General features: G+C 39.9%; 2 protein-coding genes across 7 annotated transcripts in view; one reads left to right on the forward strand and one right to left on the reverse strand.

Annotated features, from left to right (window-relative positions):
• The window catches only part of LOC133561214 (DENN domain-containing protein 2A-like), a 34,890-nt gene that overhangs the window by 9,133 nt on the left and 10,067 nt on the right, over positions 1-15,690 (reverse strand). Inside the window, exons 7-13 of the mRNA XM_061914532.1 lie at positions 14,852-14,902; positions 14,579-14,775; positions 13,115-13,224; positions 10,930-10,999; positions 8,335-8,412; positions 6,756-6,896; positions 6,529-6,677 (exon numbers count right to left, since the gene is read on the reverse strand). Of these exons, the coding sequence (XP_061770516.1) occupies positions 6,529-6,677; positions 6,756-6,896; positions 8,335-8,412; positions 10,930-10,999; positions 13,115-13,224; positions 14,579-14,775; positions 14,852-14,902 (796 nt within the window). The remainder of the gene's footprint in view (positions 1-6,528; positions 6,678-6,755; positions 6,897-8,334; positions 8,413-10,929; positions 11,000-13,114; positions 13,225-14,578; positions 14,776-14,851; positions 14,903-15,690) is intronic.
• The window catches only part of slc37a3 (solute carrier family 37 member 3), a 69,404-nt gene that overhangs the window by 5,946 nt on the left and 47,768 nt on the right, over positions 1-15,690 (forward strand). The gene's annotated exons all lie outside the window — the stretch shown is intronic.

Here is a 15,690-nt window from a genome sequence, read left to right on the forward strand (position 1 = left end):
TTCTTTACATAACAGTTGCTAAAACTTTTGTTCACTTCCTGTTCTCAATGTATTCATAATGTTTACTCCATAAGTAATCACAATAAAATAAAATAAAATTGATAAATGGTGAAGTAAGTTTTATTCCATACGATGAGTTAAGATTATTTTGAGAATGAATGGGTGAATAAAATCAGAATATTTATCATGTTTTTTCTTTTTTGTACTTTGTAAACACTTCCAGTTTGAAGAGTTTCTTGAAGTGGATGATATTAGTACATTGTTGAATTGCTTTGCTTATTCCATTCCATAATTTAATTCCACATACTAAAACACTAAAGGTCTTAAGTGTTGTACGTGCATACAAATGTTTGAAATTACATTTTTCTCAAAGATTATATTTGTCTTCTTTTGTTGGGAAGAATTGTTGTATATTCTTGGGAAGCAGGTTATTGTTTGCTTTGTGTATCATTTTAGCTGTTTGCAATTCCACTATGTCGTGGAATTTCAGTATTTTTGATTCAATAAATAAAGGGTTTGTATGTTCTTTATATCCAACATTATGTATTATTCTAACTGATCTTTTTTGTAACACTGTTAGTGAATTTGTTCAATTAATATTGGAGAAGTCACAGTAGAAAGATGGAGTTGGGAAGCTTTAGCCTTTAGCCACACAAACACACGGTGATTCCTTGTTTAAAATTCCCGGAGCTGAAACTTTACTATGGATCAGGGCGCGGTCAAGCAGACATGGATCCCAACCGAATGTCAACCAGCAGGTTTCGGTGAGAAAATTGTGGTTAAAAAGTCGTCACTTACCGGTGTTGTGCCGAATTATGCACCCCCGCCGTAAAATGCACCCCCTGGCGGGAGCGCGCTTACGTCACTCGGTTGCGTCACCCGTCTCGAAAAGTAGCTAAACTCGGCTAAAATCGCCTCTTTCGGCATAAATAGGTACATAACAAGGTGAATAATCCAAGTTGTCTTTACTTTGGATATATTAATGGATGGATTAATTGTGATTCTTTAATGATTTCGCGCATAATTTGGCACAACACCGGATATCAGCTGAGCTTGTGTCGTCTGTACAGCTGCCGTCGACATGGCGTCAAGACACCCGTGGACACACCCCTCCGACTATCAGGTAATATTAAACTCACTTAAACACTAGCAACACAATAGAAAGATAAGGGATTTCCCAGAATTATCCTAGTAAATGTGTTTAAAAACATCGGAATACGTCCCAATGCTATCGCGTTTTGTTTTTTTTAACACGTTTTTTTTTTTTCTTTTTCTAGTCCGTCGCTATCAATATCCTCAAACACGAATCTTTCATCCTCGCTCAAATTAATGGGGTAATTGTCGTTTTCTCGGTCCGAATAACTGTTTTTGTTGGAGGCTCCCATTAAAATCAATGTGAATATGTGAGGAGCCATCAACATGTGACGTCATCGTCTGCGACTTCCGGTAAAGGCGAGGCTTTTTCAGGAAGTACCAGAATTGGCGAACTTTATCGTCAATTTTCTCTACTAAATCCTTTCAGCAAAAATATGGCAATATCGCAAAATGATCATGTATGAGACATAGAATGGACCTGCTATCCCCGTTTAAATAAGAAAATCTCATTTCAGTAGGCCTTTAAAGACCTACTGAAACCCTTTGATTGATTGATTGATTGATACTTTTATTAGTAGATTGCACAGTTCAGTACATATTCCGTACAATTGACCACTAAATGGTAACACCCGAATAAGTTTTTCATTTTGTTTAAGTCGGGGTCCACGTTAATCAATTCATGTTAAAAGCCACTACTAGCGACCACACAGTCTGATAGTTTATATATCAATGATGAAATATTAACATTGCAACACATGCCAATACGGCCTTTTTAGTTTACTAAATTGCAATTTTAAATTTCCTGCCAAGTGTCCTGTTAAAAACGTCGCGGAATGATGACACTTATGTTGACGCGTGCTTGTGACGTTATTGGTTGGAGCGGACATTTTATCCCAGCACCACTCACGGCTAAAAGTCGTCCGATTTAATCGCATAATTTCACAGTATTTTGGACATCTGTGTTGCTGAATCTATTGCAATTTGTTCAATTAATAATAGAGACGTCAAAGAAGAATGCTGTTGGTGGAAAGCGGTGTATTTCGGCCAGCTCTAGCATAACAAACACAGCTGGTGTTTCTTTGTTTGTTGTGAAACTTTAATATGAAACAGAGCGGTCAAGCGAACATGTTTCTCTACCACATGTCAACCGGCAGGTTTCAGTGAGAAAATTGTGGTAATAAGTTGGCTCTTACCGTAAACATGAGCGGAGCTTGTGTCGTTCTCCCTGCAGCTGTCAAAGAGGCAGCTGCGACTTTCTTGGCTCCTCCATGGCTGCACTTAGAGACACTGGCGGTCACCACACCCCTCCGACTTTCAGGTATGACTTTATAATTTTATTAAAACACTAGTAACACAATAAGCAGATAAGGGTTTTCCAAAATTATCCTAGTAAATGTGACTAATATCTGAATCGCTCCCGCTGCCCTTATCTTTTTTTTTTTTCTTCTAGTCCTACACTCTCACTATCCTCATCCACAAATCTTTCCTCCTCGCTCAAATTAATTGGGGGAAATTGTCGCTTTCTCGGTCAGAATCGCTCACGCTGCTGGTGGCCATGATTGTAAACAATGTTCAGATGTGAGGAGCTCCACACCGGTGACGTCACACGCACATGGTCTGCTACTTCCGGTACAGGCAAAGCTTTTTTAATACCGACCAAAAGTTGCCAACTTTATCGTTGATGTTCTCTACTAAATCCTTTCAGCAAAAATATGGCAATATCGCGAAATGATCAAGTATGACACATAGAATGGACCTGATATCCCCGTTTAAATAAGAACATCTCATTCCAGTAGGCCTTTAATCACAACTTCAACATGCATTGTTCATTTAGTTGTAAAAGGGGTAAGATTAATTAAACTCTGCTTCTACCTAATCTTTTTTTGGACATGCTGTAACAAGGAACTGGAAAATAATAAGTAATAAGGGTGTGCGTCTCTACCTTGTATGGCGATATGAATAGAAAAGATTCAGTGCAGTGATTTCTCTTGATCCTAGAAACCTTTTGATGATATTACGGACTTTAGATGGTGAAATCCCTTAATTATTTTGCAATAGCTGGTTGAGAAATGTTGTTCTTAAACTGTTGGACAATTTGCGCACGCGTTTGTTCACAAAGTGGTGACCCTCGCCCCATCCTTGTTTGTGACTGACTGAGCATTGAATGGTAGCTGCTTTTATACCCAATCATGGCACCCACCTGTTCCCAATCAGCCTGTACACCTGTGGGAAGTTCCGAATAAGTGTTTGATGAGCATTCCTCAACTTTCTCAGTATTTGTTTGCCACTTGTGCCAGCTTTTTTGAAACATGTTGCAGGCATGAAATTCCAAATGAACTAATATTTGCAAATAATAACAAAGTTAAGTAGTTTGTCTTTGCAGTGACTTCAATTGAATGTGCTAATATTTGACAAAAATAACAGTTTACCAGTTCGAATGTTAACTATCTTGTCTTTGCAGTCTATTTCATTGAATATACCGCATTTTTTAGAGTATAAGTCGCTCCGGAGTATAAGTCGCACTTGCCGAAAATGCATACAGTAATAAAGAAGGAAAAAAAACATATACCGTATTTCCTTGGATCGCCGCAGGACATATAGTATGCACCTGCCTTGAATCACTGCCGGGTCAAACTCGCTTCCCAAAATAATTAGCGCATGCTTAGTATTACAAACCTGGTCAAACTCGTGACGTCACGAGTGACACTTCCCCTGTCATCATTTTCAAAATGGAGGAGGCTGATTTCAATACCGGTAATTTGAAATCGCATAAAGGGAAGAAGATTAAGAGCTATTCAGTAGGTTTTAAGGTCCAAGCTTACATCACACTCAAATTTTTACTGCGTACCTTTGGTAAGTGCCGGAATGAGAAGAGGTTTTAAATTAATTAGCGCCCCGGTGGCAATTCAAGGAAATACGGTAGGTTGAAAATGATTTGCAAATCATTGTATTCTTTTTTTATTTACCATTTACACAACGTGACAACTTCACTGGTTTTGGGTTTTGTAGAATTATTGGTTGGAAAATGACCAAAATTCAATGGTCTAATCCAGTGGTCCCCAACCTTTTTGTGTCCGCGGACCGGTCAACGCTTAATAATTTGTCACGCGGCCCGGGGGGGGGGTCCTTTTTTTTTTTTTTTCTTTGTCATGAAAAAGGGAAGTTTTTGTCATGAAAAAGGGAGGTTTTTGTGGTTGGTGCACTAATTGTAAGTGTATATTGTGTTTTTTATGTTTATTTGATAAAAATAAAATTAAATTTAAAAAGAAAAGTTTTTTTTTCTGTTTTTTGTTTTTTAAATAAAAATTAATTTAAAAAAAATTCTGCGGCCCGGTACCAATTGGGGACCACTGGTCTAATCAACGTTGGCATGACATTCAAAATGAGCTAATATTTGAAAAAAATAACAAAGTTTACCAGTTCTTTCCAGTCTATTCAATTGAATATACCGTATTTTTCGGAGTATAAGTCGCTCCGGAGTATAAGTCGCACCTACCGAAAATGAATAATAAAGAAGGGAAAAAAAACATATAAGTCGCATTTTTTAAATTAAAACAAAAACAGCTTAAACGCTTTTCTTTTGGCCCTCAACCTTCAACACAAGTCACATTGTCGTACGGCGCTGTTGTTTTTTGCTAATTTATTCAATGGGCCTGGTGTGCAAAGGGAGCACAATGGGGGAAAATACTGCATCGCCAAAGTGTAACATGCATCCTTGGATTAAGTGATGTGGGCGTGCAAAACATACAGGACGCCGACGAAGACGACAGGAAGAGGATTAGGATTTTCACGCAGCACAGTAAAGTGACTGTAAATACAGGTCAGGGGGCCGACACACAATCATTGCACGCTCATAGGTCCTCATTCTAAAAGCGATGGCCCCTCAAATATGTACAAAAGGACCACTATTAACCACTAATAGCACAGTCAAAATGAAAGCTTGTTCCCATAGGCACCATAAACTGTTAATAATGTTTAGACAAAAGTGTATATTATATATAAGTATTTATATAGGTGTGTGTGTGTGTGTGTATGATGGATATGTGTGTATTTTGGGTATACGCATGTGTGTATGTATGTGATTATGTGTGTATATGTATGTATTGTATGTATGCATATATGTGTGTGTGTGTATATATATATATATATATATATATATATAAATTGTATATATGTGTGTGTTGTGTATATATGTGTGTACATATGTATATATGTAAGTGTGTGTGAATTAAAATGTATTATATATAGATAATATATAGCATCTACGCAGCAACCACTGAATTGAATTATATTATACATATTATTGTATTATATATTGTATATACTGTATATATTGTATATGTATAGGGGTGGGACCTAATATGTTTACTTCTTCCCACTCCCTTTTGAGCCAATCTTGACATCTACAAAAGATTAGTCACATGCAATGTTTTCAATGTAGGTGTAAATATAATGTATTTATATATTTATTTTGTATTTTATGTCAGTCTCTTGTTTTGTTTGCATGGCTGAAAATAAACCATTCATTCAACAATTCAACTTGACACAAACACAGATTAGTGGGCCATTAGGGAACTGGGTCACCATCACTAACTAACCATTATATTGTGTGAGATACCTCAAATAGCCCATTTTTCTATGGATAACACGCATTAAGGGTGCACAAAAACAATCGATTCACATCTGAATTGTGATTTTTACTCATCCCGGTACTAAATCGATTCATAATTTTCAAAACTCTATTAAAAAAACAAAAACAAGTGATTACAATAATTAAAAATAATAATAATAAATTATATATCGTATTTTTCGGAGTATACGTCGCTCCAGAGTATAAGTCGCACCTACCGAAAATGCATAATAAAGAAGGAAAAAAACATATGTAAGTCGCACTGGAGTATAAGTCGCATTTTGGGGGGAAATTTATTTGATAAAACCCAACACCAGAAATTGACATTTGAAAGGCTATTTAAAATAAGTAAAGAATAGTGAACAACAGGCTGAATAAGTGTACGTTATATGAGGCATAAATAACCAACTGAGAAGGTGCCTGCTATGTTAACCTAACATATTATGGTAAGAGTCATTCAAATAACTATAACATATAGAACATGCTATACCTTTACCAAACTATCTGTCACTCCTAATTGCTAAATCCCATGAAATTTTATACGTCTAGTCTCTTACGTGAATGAGCTAAATAATATTATTTGATATTTTACGGTAATGTGTTAATTTCACACATAAGTCCCTCCTGAGTATTAGTCGCAAGCTATGAAAAAAACCTGCGACTTATAGTCCGAAAAATACGGTAGGTTGAAAAGGATTTGCAAAACGTTGCTAACTTCACTGGTTTTGGGTTTAGTACATCAGTTATTGTTCTTGGAGGACATGCAGTGTTCACCTCTTGACCATTGTGAAATAAGTCCGAACCTTAGTTTGTCAGCAGTAAAGATGACCCTGCGCTCCAGTAGCAAGGAACCAAAAACCCTGAGAAGAAGTCTCAGACTTAGGCAGGAGAAAAGACACTCAAAGTCCACATCCTCCAAGTGGGAGTCGGACGGCCGGCACAGCTCCATCACCTGAGATCGAAAAGCAGGGAGTCGTAAGTTCATTCGCTTCTCCAACAAATACGGCGCGGGCTCTCTGAGCAAAGTCACCTCGGTGCCGCAGCCGGGGAGAAAAGTTTTGATGGTGATGGTTCTGCCCGGAGCCGGACACTGAGCCTCCATGATGGCTCGCATAAAGGGCTGCACCAGAGCAGGAGACAGAGCCCTGCGCCTCTCCACCTCAGCCAATACCTGCAGCACAAGCACACAACAACCCCAAATACACTTTAAGTCCGCCCTCTAGTGGCTGTGAGCGGCATAGGCGGTGACGTGAGACTAAGATACAAATGTGGCTGTCTCACAGATTTTGCAATCTTTAATCAAATTGTAATTACTATTAAAAAATATACCGTATTTCCTTGAATTGCCGCCAGGGCGCTAATCAATTTGAAACCTCTTCTCACTCCTGCGCTTACCAAAGGCATGCGGTAAAAGTAAGCATGCGCTAATTATTTTAAAACCTCTTCTCACTCCGGCACTTACCAAAGGTATGCAGTAAAAATTTGACTGTGATGTAAGGATACCATCATGAAAAGCACATTTTATTTAAAAAAAAAAAACTTTTATTATATCCATGCGCAGCTCCTTCTGATCAAAATCGACAACTTGTTTATAGAAGTCTTCCTTATATTTTTTCAGTTTTAAAACTCTCTCTGTCTCGATGGAGATCTTCCTTTATTACGTCACACTTCGATTGAAAGTCCAGTTTAGAAAACGGCTATCAGTTAGCTCGGCTCCTCAAGTGTGGGCGACAACAGAATTATCCTCAGACAACTCCCCTTCCCGTTCTGCTCCGTGGAAGATCTCTTTATCCCACCGCTTCCACCATGAAGTGTTATTGTATATATAATACATTCTGTATTTAGGACTGGAACAAGCTTTATTTCAGCCCAGTTGTTTACATAGCCAGCATAGGAGTGTTACATCCTAAAAGGTCCGTCGAGCTTCCGCCGCGTCATATTGGCCCCAGCACAATTCACGTCACTCATTTCACTTCTTCTGCAGCCGAGTAGTCGCAAGAGGGATCACTAGCGCTCCCTACCACCAGGAGGCGGGAGTCATTTAATGACTCATATTTGACAGACGCAGCTACGGTATTGTGACGGTATCAAGCGGTCGTCTTGCGGGTTCCCAGGACCACCAGGGAAGGACATGGCTTGAGCAGTTTGACTTTGTTTATTTTTCAATAAAGCCTCACTCCAGGTCGCTTCTCCGCTTGCTCGCTGTCTCCTCGCCGCCATCTTGGGCCGGGCTCCAGCGTGTCCTGCCTGTCTGTCGGACCATCGGCTCCACAAGTATATTAATAAAACATAGCTGCTTACCGTACTTTTTAACATACCGGTATTCAATAGCTTGGACCTTAAATCCTACTGAATAGTTCTTAATCTTCTTCCCTTTATGCGATTTCAAATTACCCGTATTGAAATCAGCCTCCTCCATTTTGAAAATGATGACAGGAGAAGTATCACTCGTGACATCACGAGTTTGACCCGGCGGTAATACTAAAGCATGTGCTAATTATTTTGCAAAGCGAGTTTGACCCAACAGTAATTCAAGGCAGGTGCATACTATATGCCCGGCGGCAATTCAAGGAAATACGGTGTATATAATATAATGCATAAATTTGTACCTTAGAGAACAGGTTGAAACAGCCAAGACGACTAACAATGCAGTAGACCTCTGGCAGACGTTTTCCTTTCCCACTAGGCTGGAAAAAATAATCAAATTTGTTTGAATTATTTGTTTAAGGACACACCTTGTAAATTTGATAACATATGAACGTGCCTCTAAACTTCTGACTGGTGCTGGCCATTGACTAGACTAAAGTTAAAATTAAAGTATCAATGATTGTCACACACACACGAGGTGTGGCGAAATTATTCTCAGCATTTGACCCATTACCCTTGATCGCCCCCTGGGAGGTGAGGGGAGCAGTGAGCAGCAGCGGTGGCCGCGCCCGGCAATCATTTTGGTGATTTAACCCCCAATTTCAACCCTTTAATGTTGAGTGTCAAGCAGGGAGGTAAAGCGTCCTATTTTTTTAATAGTCTTTGATATGACTCGGCCGGGGTTTGAACTCCCAACCTACCGATCTCAGAGGTTTTAATAACATCCAATAAATTTGCTTTATCGACGTTACAATAGGGGAGCACAAAAAATAGATTCACATCCGAATCGTGATTCTTATTCATCGCGATTATAAATCAATCAATTAATCAATCAAGGTTTACTTATATAGCCCTAATTCACAAGTGTCTCAAAGGGCTGCACACAGCCACAAAGAAATCCTCTGCTCAGATCCCACTCGATTCATGATTTTTTTAAAAATCAATTAAAAAAGAAAAAAAAAATATGTATGTATATATATATATATATATATATATATATATATATATATATATATATATATATATATATATATATATATATATATATATATATACTGTGATGAAGTGGCGACTTGTCCAGGGTGTACACCGCCTTCCGCCCGATTGTAGCTGAGATAGGCACCAGCGCCTCCCACGACCCCAAAGGGAATAAGCAGTAGAAATGGATATACTGTATATATATATATATATAAATTTAAAAAGCACTTTTAAAAAATATACTTTTTTTAGGCTACCTCCATGCAACCAGAGGGAGCTTTTCCAACCTGTCACCTGTATTGAAGAGGTTTTATTATAATTATATTTTTATAGCGCTTTTGCATAGTGAAACCCAAGTGAAGTGAGTTATATTTATATAGCGCTTTTCTCTCGTGACTCAAAGCGCTTTACATAGTGAAACCCAATATCTAAGTTACATTTAAAGCAGTGTGGGTGGCACTGGGAGCAGGTGGGTAAAGTGTCTTGCCCAAGGACACAACGGCAGTGACTAGGATGGCGGAAGCGGGGATCGAACCTGGAACCCTCAAATTGCTGGCACGGCCGCTCTACCAATCGAGCTATACCGCCCCAATACCTAAGTTACATTTAAAGCAGTGTGGGTGGCACTGGGAGCAGGTGGGTAAAGTGTCTTGCCCAAGGACACAATGGCAGTTACTAGGATGGCGGAAGCGGGGATCGAACCTGGAGCCCTCAAGTTGCTGGCACGGCCGCTCTACCAATCGAGCTAAACCGCCCCAAATATCTAAGTTACATTTAAAGGAGTGTGGGTGGTACTGGGAGCAGGCAGGTAAAGTGTCTTGCCCAAGGACACAACAGCAGTGACTAGGATAGCGGAAGCGGGGATCGAACCTTGAATCCTCAAGTTGCTGGCACGGCCACTTTACCAATCGAGTTATACCGCCCCAATATCTAAGTTACATTTAAAGCAGTGTGGGTGGTACTGGGAGCAGGTGGGTAAAGTGTCTTGCCCATGGACACAACACCAGTGACTAGGATAGCGGAACCGGGGATCGAACCTGGAACCCTCAAGTTGCTGGCACAGCCACTCTACCAATCGAGCTATACCGCCCCAATATCTAAGTTACATTTAAAGCAGTGTGGGTGGCACTGGGAGCAGGTGGGTAAAGTGTCTTGCCCAAGGACACAACGGCAGTGACTAGGATGGCGGAAGCGGGGATCGAACCTGGAACCCTCAAGTTGCTGGCACGGCCACTCTACCAATCGAGCTATACTGCCCCAATATCTAAGTTACATTTAAAGCAGTGTGGGTGGCACTGGGAGCAGGTGGGTAAAATGTCTTGCCCAAGGACACAACGGCAGTGTCTAGGATGGCGGAAGCGGGGATCGAACCTGGAGCCCTCAAGTTGCTGGCACGGCCACTCTACCAATCGAGCTATAATTATTATACCAAATAATAACTTTTGAGGATCAGTTTGAATCGAGGAATCGTGTTGAATCCAGAATCGACTCTGATAAACCTCGGAACTCGGGGTGTAATCGTCACGTGCCCAAAGTTTCTCAAGCTTAATTATGCTCACTGACTTCAGCAAGAAGAATATTAAATACCCTTCTTAGTATAACAGTGCAGTCCTGACTAATATTAACACATGGTTCCCCTAAACTCCTCCCTCCCCCACATTAATACACATATATACACACACATACAACCCATGCACACTTTCCCAGACTCACACACTTCCTGTTTTCCCACAGGGATGTCAACTTTTTTTTTCTTCTTCTCACAGTTATTTATTCAGCCGTCATAGCGGTATTTGGCCGCTTCCTGTTCAGTGGCAGCCAACTTATATTTACTCCATTTTTTTTTTTTTTTAACTTACCAGTAAACGTCTGCAGTATCCAAAGCGTCTGCTGCCATCCTCTCCGGTCAATACAAAGGAGAACTTTTCATTAGAGGGAACATAAATGAACATTTAAAAACACATTTACATGGGAACTTGACTCACTTTTTACAATATTCTTCTTATATATATTTTTTTTCCAATAAACGATGGCTAAAATTGTTGTGATGGGACATTGATACAACATTGATTATACAAACCCCGTTTCCATATGAGTTGGGAAATTGTGTTAGATGTAAATATAAACAGAATACAATGATTTGCAAATCCTTTTCAACCCATATTCAGTTGAATATGCTACAAAGACAACATATTTGATGTTCAAACTCATAAACAATTTCATCCATCCATCCATCATCTTCCGCTTATCCGAGGTCGGGTCGCGGGGGCAGCAGCCTAAGCAGGGAAGCCCAGACTTCCCTATCTCCAGCCACTTTTTGTGCAAATAATCATTAACTTTAGCATTTGATGCCAGCAACACGTGACAAAGAAGTTGAGAAAGGTGGCAATAAATACTGATAAAGTTGAGGAATGCTCATCAAATACTTATTTGGAAAGTCCCACAGGTGTGCAGGCTAATTGTGAACAGGTGGGTGCCATGATTGGCTATAAAAACAGCTTCCCAAAAAATGCTCAGTCTTTCACAAGAACTCACAACTGTGTCAGCAAATAGTCAAACAGTTTAAGAACAACGTTTCTCAAAGTGCAATTGCAAGAAATTTTGGGATTTTAACATCTACGGTCCATAATATCATCAAAAGGTTCAGAGAATCTGGAGAAATCACTCCACGTAAGCGGCGTGGTCAGAAACCAACATTGAATGACCGTGACCTTTGATCCCTCAGACGGCACTGTATCAAAAACCATCATCAATCTCTAAAGGATATCACCACATGGGATCAGGAACACTTCAGAAAACCACTGTCACTAACGACAGTTGGTTGCTACATCTGTAAGTGCAAGTTAAAGCTGTACTATGCAAAGAGAGAGCCATTTATCAACAACATCCAGAAACGCCGCCGGCTTCTCTGGGCCAGAGATCATCTAAGATGGACTGATGCAAAGTGGAAAAGTGTTATGTAGTCTGACAAGTCCACATTTCAAATTGTTTTTAGAAATATTCAACATCGTGTCATCCGGATCAAAGGGAAAGCGAACCACCCAGACTGTTATCGACCTAAAGTTCAAAAGCCAGCCTCTGTGATGGTATGTGGTTGCATTAGTACCCAAGGCATGGGTAACTTGCAGATCTGTGAAGGCACCATTAATGCTGAAAGGTACATACAGGTTTTGGAACAACATATGCTGCCATCTAAGCGCCGTCTTTTCCATGGACGCCCCTGCTTATTTCAGCAAGAGAATGCCAGGCCACATTCAGCACGTGTTACAACAGCGTGGCTTTGTAAATTAAGAGTGCGGGTATTTTCCCGGCCCACCTGCAGTCCAGACCTGTTTTTCATCGAAAATGTGTGGCGCATTATGAAGCGTACGACTGAAACATTACATAAAACAAGAATGGGAAAGAATTCCACTTTCAAAGCTTCAACAATTACTTTCCTCAGTTCCCAAATGTTTATTGAGTGTTGTTATAAGAAAAGGTGATGTAACACAGTGGTGAACATGCCCTTTCCCAACTACTTTGGCACGTGTTGCAGCCATGAAATTCAAAGTTAATCATTATTTGCAACAAAAAAAAAATTATGAGTTTAAACATCAAATATTTTGTCTTAGTAGTGCATTCAATTGAATATGGGTTGAAAATGATTTGCAAATCATTGCATTCCGTTTATATTTACATATAACATAATTTCCCAACTCATATGGAAATGGGGATTTTATTTGCAAAAAATAACGTTTTTACCAGTTCAAACGTTAAGTATCTTTTCTTTGCGGTGAATTCAATTGAATAGACGTTGAAAAGGATTTGCAAACCATTGTATTGAATTTTTATTTACGAATTACACAACGTGTTAACTTCACTGGTTTTGGGTTTTGTTGAATTTTGGTCGGAAAACGGACAAAAATTCAATGGTCAAATCGACGTCGGAACCCAACATTGATTAAACGTCGTCAAAAAGCAAGTTGTTCTAATGTTATGTTTTGAGTTGCTCAATGTCAGAACCTAATTCAACAAGTTCTCAATGTTGTGTGCCAGCTGGGTTACCTTGTGTAGCTCTCCACGGGCTCCCAGTCTTTGACATCTGGGAAGCAAAATTTGGGAATAATCCTTAGTTGATCTTCCGTCTCCTTCATAAATTTGATGTTTCGCTCCAACTGCGACAAAGGCAACATTTTTTTACAACACTCCAACACTTTTGCAACTCAACGCCAAAAAAACGGAAATGCTGATTATCGGTCCTGCTAGACACCGACCTCTATTTAATAATACAACTCTAACATTTTACAATTAAACAAGGTGACCTAGTAAAGAATCTGGGTATTATCTTCGACCCAACTATCTCCTTTGAGTCACACATTAAGAGGGTTACTAAAACGGCCTTCTTTCATCTCCGTAATATCGCTAAAATTCGCTCTATTTTTTCCACTAACGACGCCGAGATCATTATCCATGCGTTTGTTACGTCTCATCTCGATTACTGTAATGTATTATTTTCGGGTCTCCCCATGTCTAGCATTAAAAGATTACAGTTGGTACAAAATGCGGCTGCTAGACTTTTGACAAGAACAAGAAAGTTTGATCACATTACGCCTGTACTGGCTCACCTGCACTGGCTTCCTGTGCACTTAAGATGTGACTTTAAGGTTTTACTACTTACGCATAAAATACTACTCGGTCTAGCTCCAGCCTATTTTGCCGATTGTATTGTACCATATGTCCCGGCAAGAAATCTGCGTTCAAAGGACTCCGGCTTATTAGTGATTCCCAGAGCCCAAAAAAAGTCTGCGGGCTATAGAGCGTTTTCCAGTACTCTGGAATGCCCTCCCGGTAACAGTTCGAGATGCCACCTCAGTAGAAGCATTTAAGTCTCATCTTAAAACTAATTTGTATACTCTAGCTTTTAAATAGACTCCCTTTTTAGACCAGTTGATCTGCCGTTTCTTTTCTTTTTCTCTTCTCTCCCACTCTCCCTTGTGGAGGGGGTCCGGATGACGTACTGGCTGTCCTGAGTCGGGACCCAGGATGGACCGCTTGTCTAGAGTCGGGACCCAGGATGGACGGCTCGCCTCTGTATCGGCTGGGACATCTCTGTGCTGCTGATCCGCCTCCGCTTGGGATGGTTTCCTGCTGGCTCTACTGTGGACGGGACTCTCTCTGCTGTGTTGGATCCACTTTGGACTGGACTCTCGCGGTTGTGTTGGATCCACTATGGATTGAACTTTCACAGTATCGTGTTAGACCCCCCTCGACATCCATTTCTTTCGGTTCCCCTAGAGGGGGAGGTTGCCCACATATGCGGTCCTCTCCAAGGTTTCTCATAGTCATCATTGTCCCTGTCACCGGCGTCCCACTGGGGTGTGAGTTTTCCTGGCCCTTATGTGGGCTCTACCGAGGATGTCATTGTGGTTTGTGCAGCCCTTTGAGACACTAGTGATTTAGGGCTATATGAATAATCGATTGATTGATGAAAAAACAAACAATGTTTAAAAGCAATTATTGCCAAATTACCTTCAGGGGGAACTGCTGGGTGACCTGCGGCACATAAGGACCGCCGGCTTTTGACCTCTGCAGTGACACAACCAGGAAGTACTCAAAGAGCTGGCGGTGGTTCTTGTCCAGAAAGCCTCTCCCGGCGTTGTACTGGACCTGAGTGGGGCTTGGCCGACTCAGGATGGACTGGACTGAGACCAGACGCTGGCGATGGGCTGGGGGAGAACACATGTGGTCCCTTGAGGAGGATGTCGTCATTGTTAAAACCCTCAGGACTTGTTCTTTATTTACCTTTGGCTCGCTCTTCAAACTCGCTCTCCGAGTCGCTGTTTTCATCGGTTGCTGCGAACAAAATAGTCAAACACTAAAAAAAAGGGACGCAAAAGGTAGAAATGTACCTCGGTTTTCATAAGTAATTAAAAGAAAACCGAATCGTATGAAAACAGTGGTAATCTTTTCCACGACAAATAACATGAATCCATACAAATATTAACACAAAACACATTTTATAGATGATGATTATTTGACAGTGATAAATAGAGAGTAGGCAATGACAAGACCTTGCAGTTTTTTCCCCTCAAATTCAAAGGTGGTTCTCACCTTCATCAAAGTGCTGGAACTCGCAACTTTTTTTGACCCCATAATTGAACACAGAGACTCCAACGCGTAGGATTCTTTGTTTGGGCACAGGATTTACACGGAATTATATGTGGGCAAAGGGACTATAGTTTGGCTACGTGATTATATAGGGTCGTATGGGACAAATTGGAATAAATAAATAAAGCTTTTAAATAATTGAACTTAAATGTGTCATTAAATAATTATAATTGGAATTTAATACATACATGTGTTAAATGTGTCCATTTATTTAATGTAAAAGTCAATGTAATTATTTTGTAGCTGAGATAGGTACCAGCGCCCCCCGCGACCCCAAAAGGGAATAAGCAGTAGAAAATGGATGGATGGATGTGTCATTAATTTATTTAATATAAAAGTAAATGTAATTATTTAGAACTGTTCAAATATTTTAATTATTTTAATTGGAATTAAATACATACATGACATTCATTTATGTAATGTAAAAGTAAATTAAATTATTCAGAAATATTTAAGTATTTAACTAATTATAA

Source organism: Nerophis ophidion, linkage group LG10 (genome assembly GCF_033978795.1).
Source record: "Nerophis ophidion isolate RoL-2023_Sa linkage group LG10, RoL_Noph_v1.0, whole genome shotgun sequence".
In the NCBI taxonomy this organism is placed as follows: domain Eukaryota; kingdom Metazoa; phylum Chordata; class Actinopteri; order Syngnathiformes; family Syngnathidae; genus Nerophis; species Nerophis ophidion.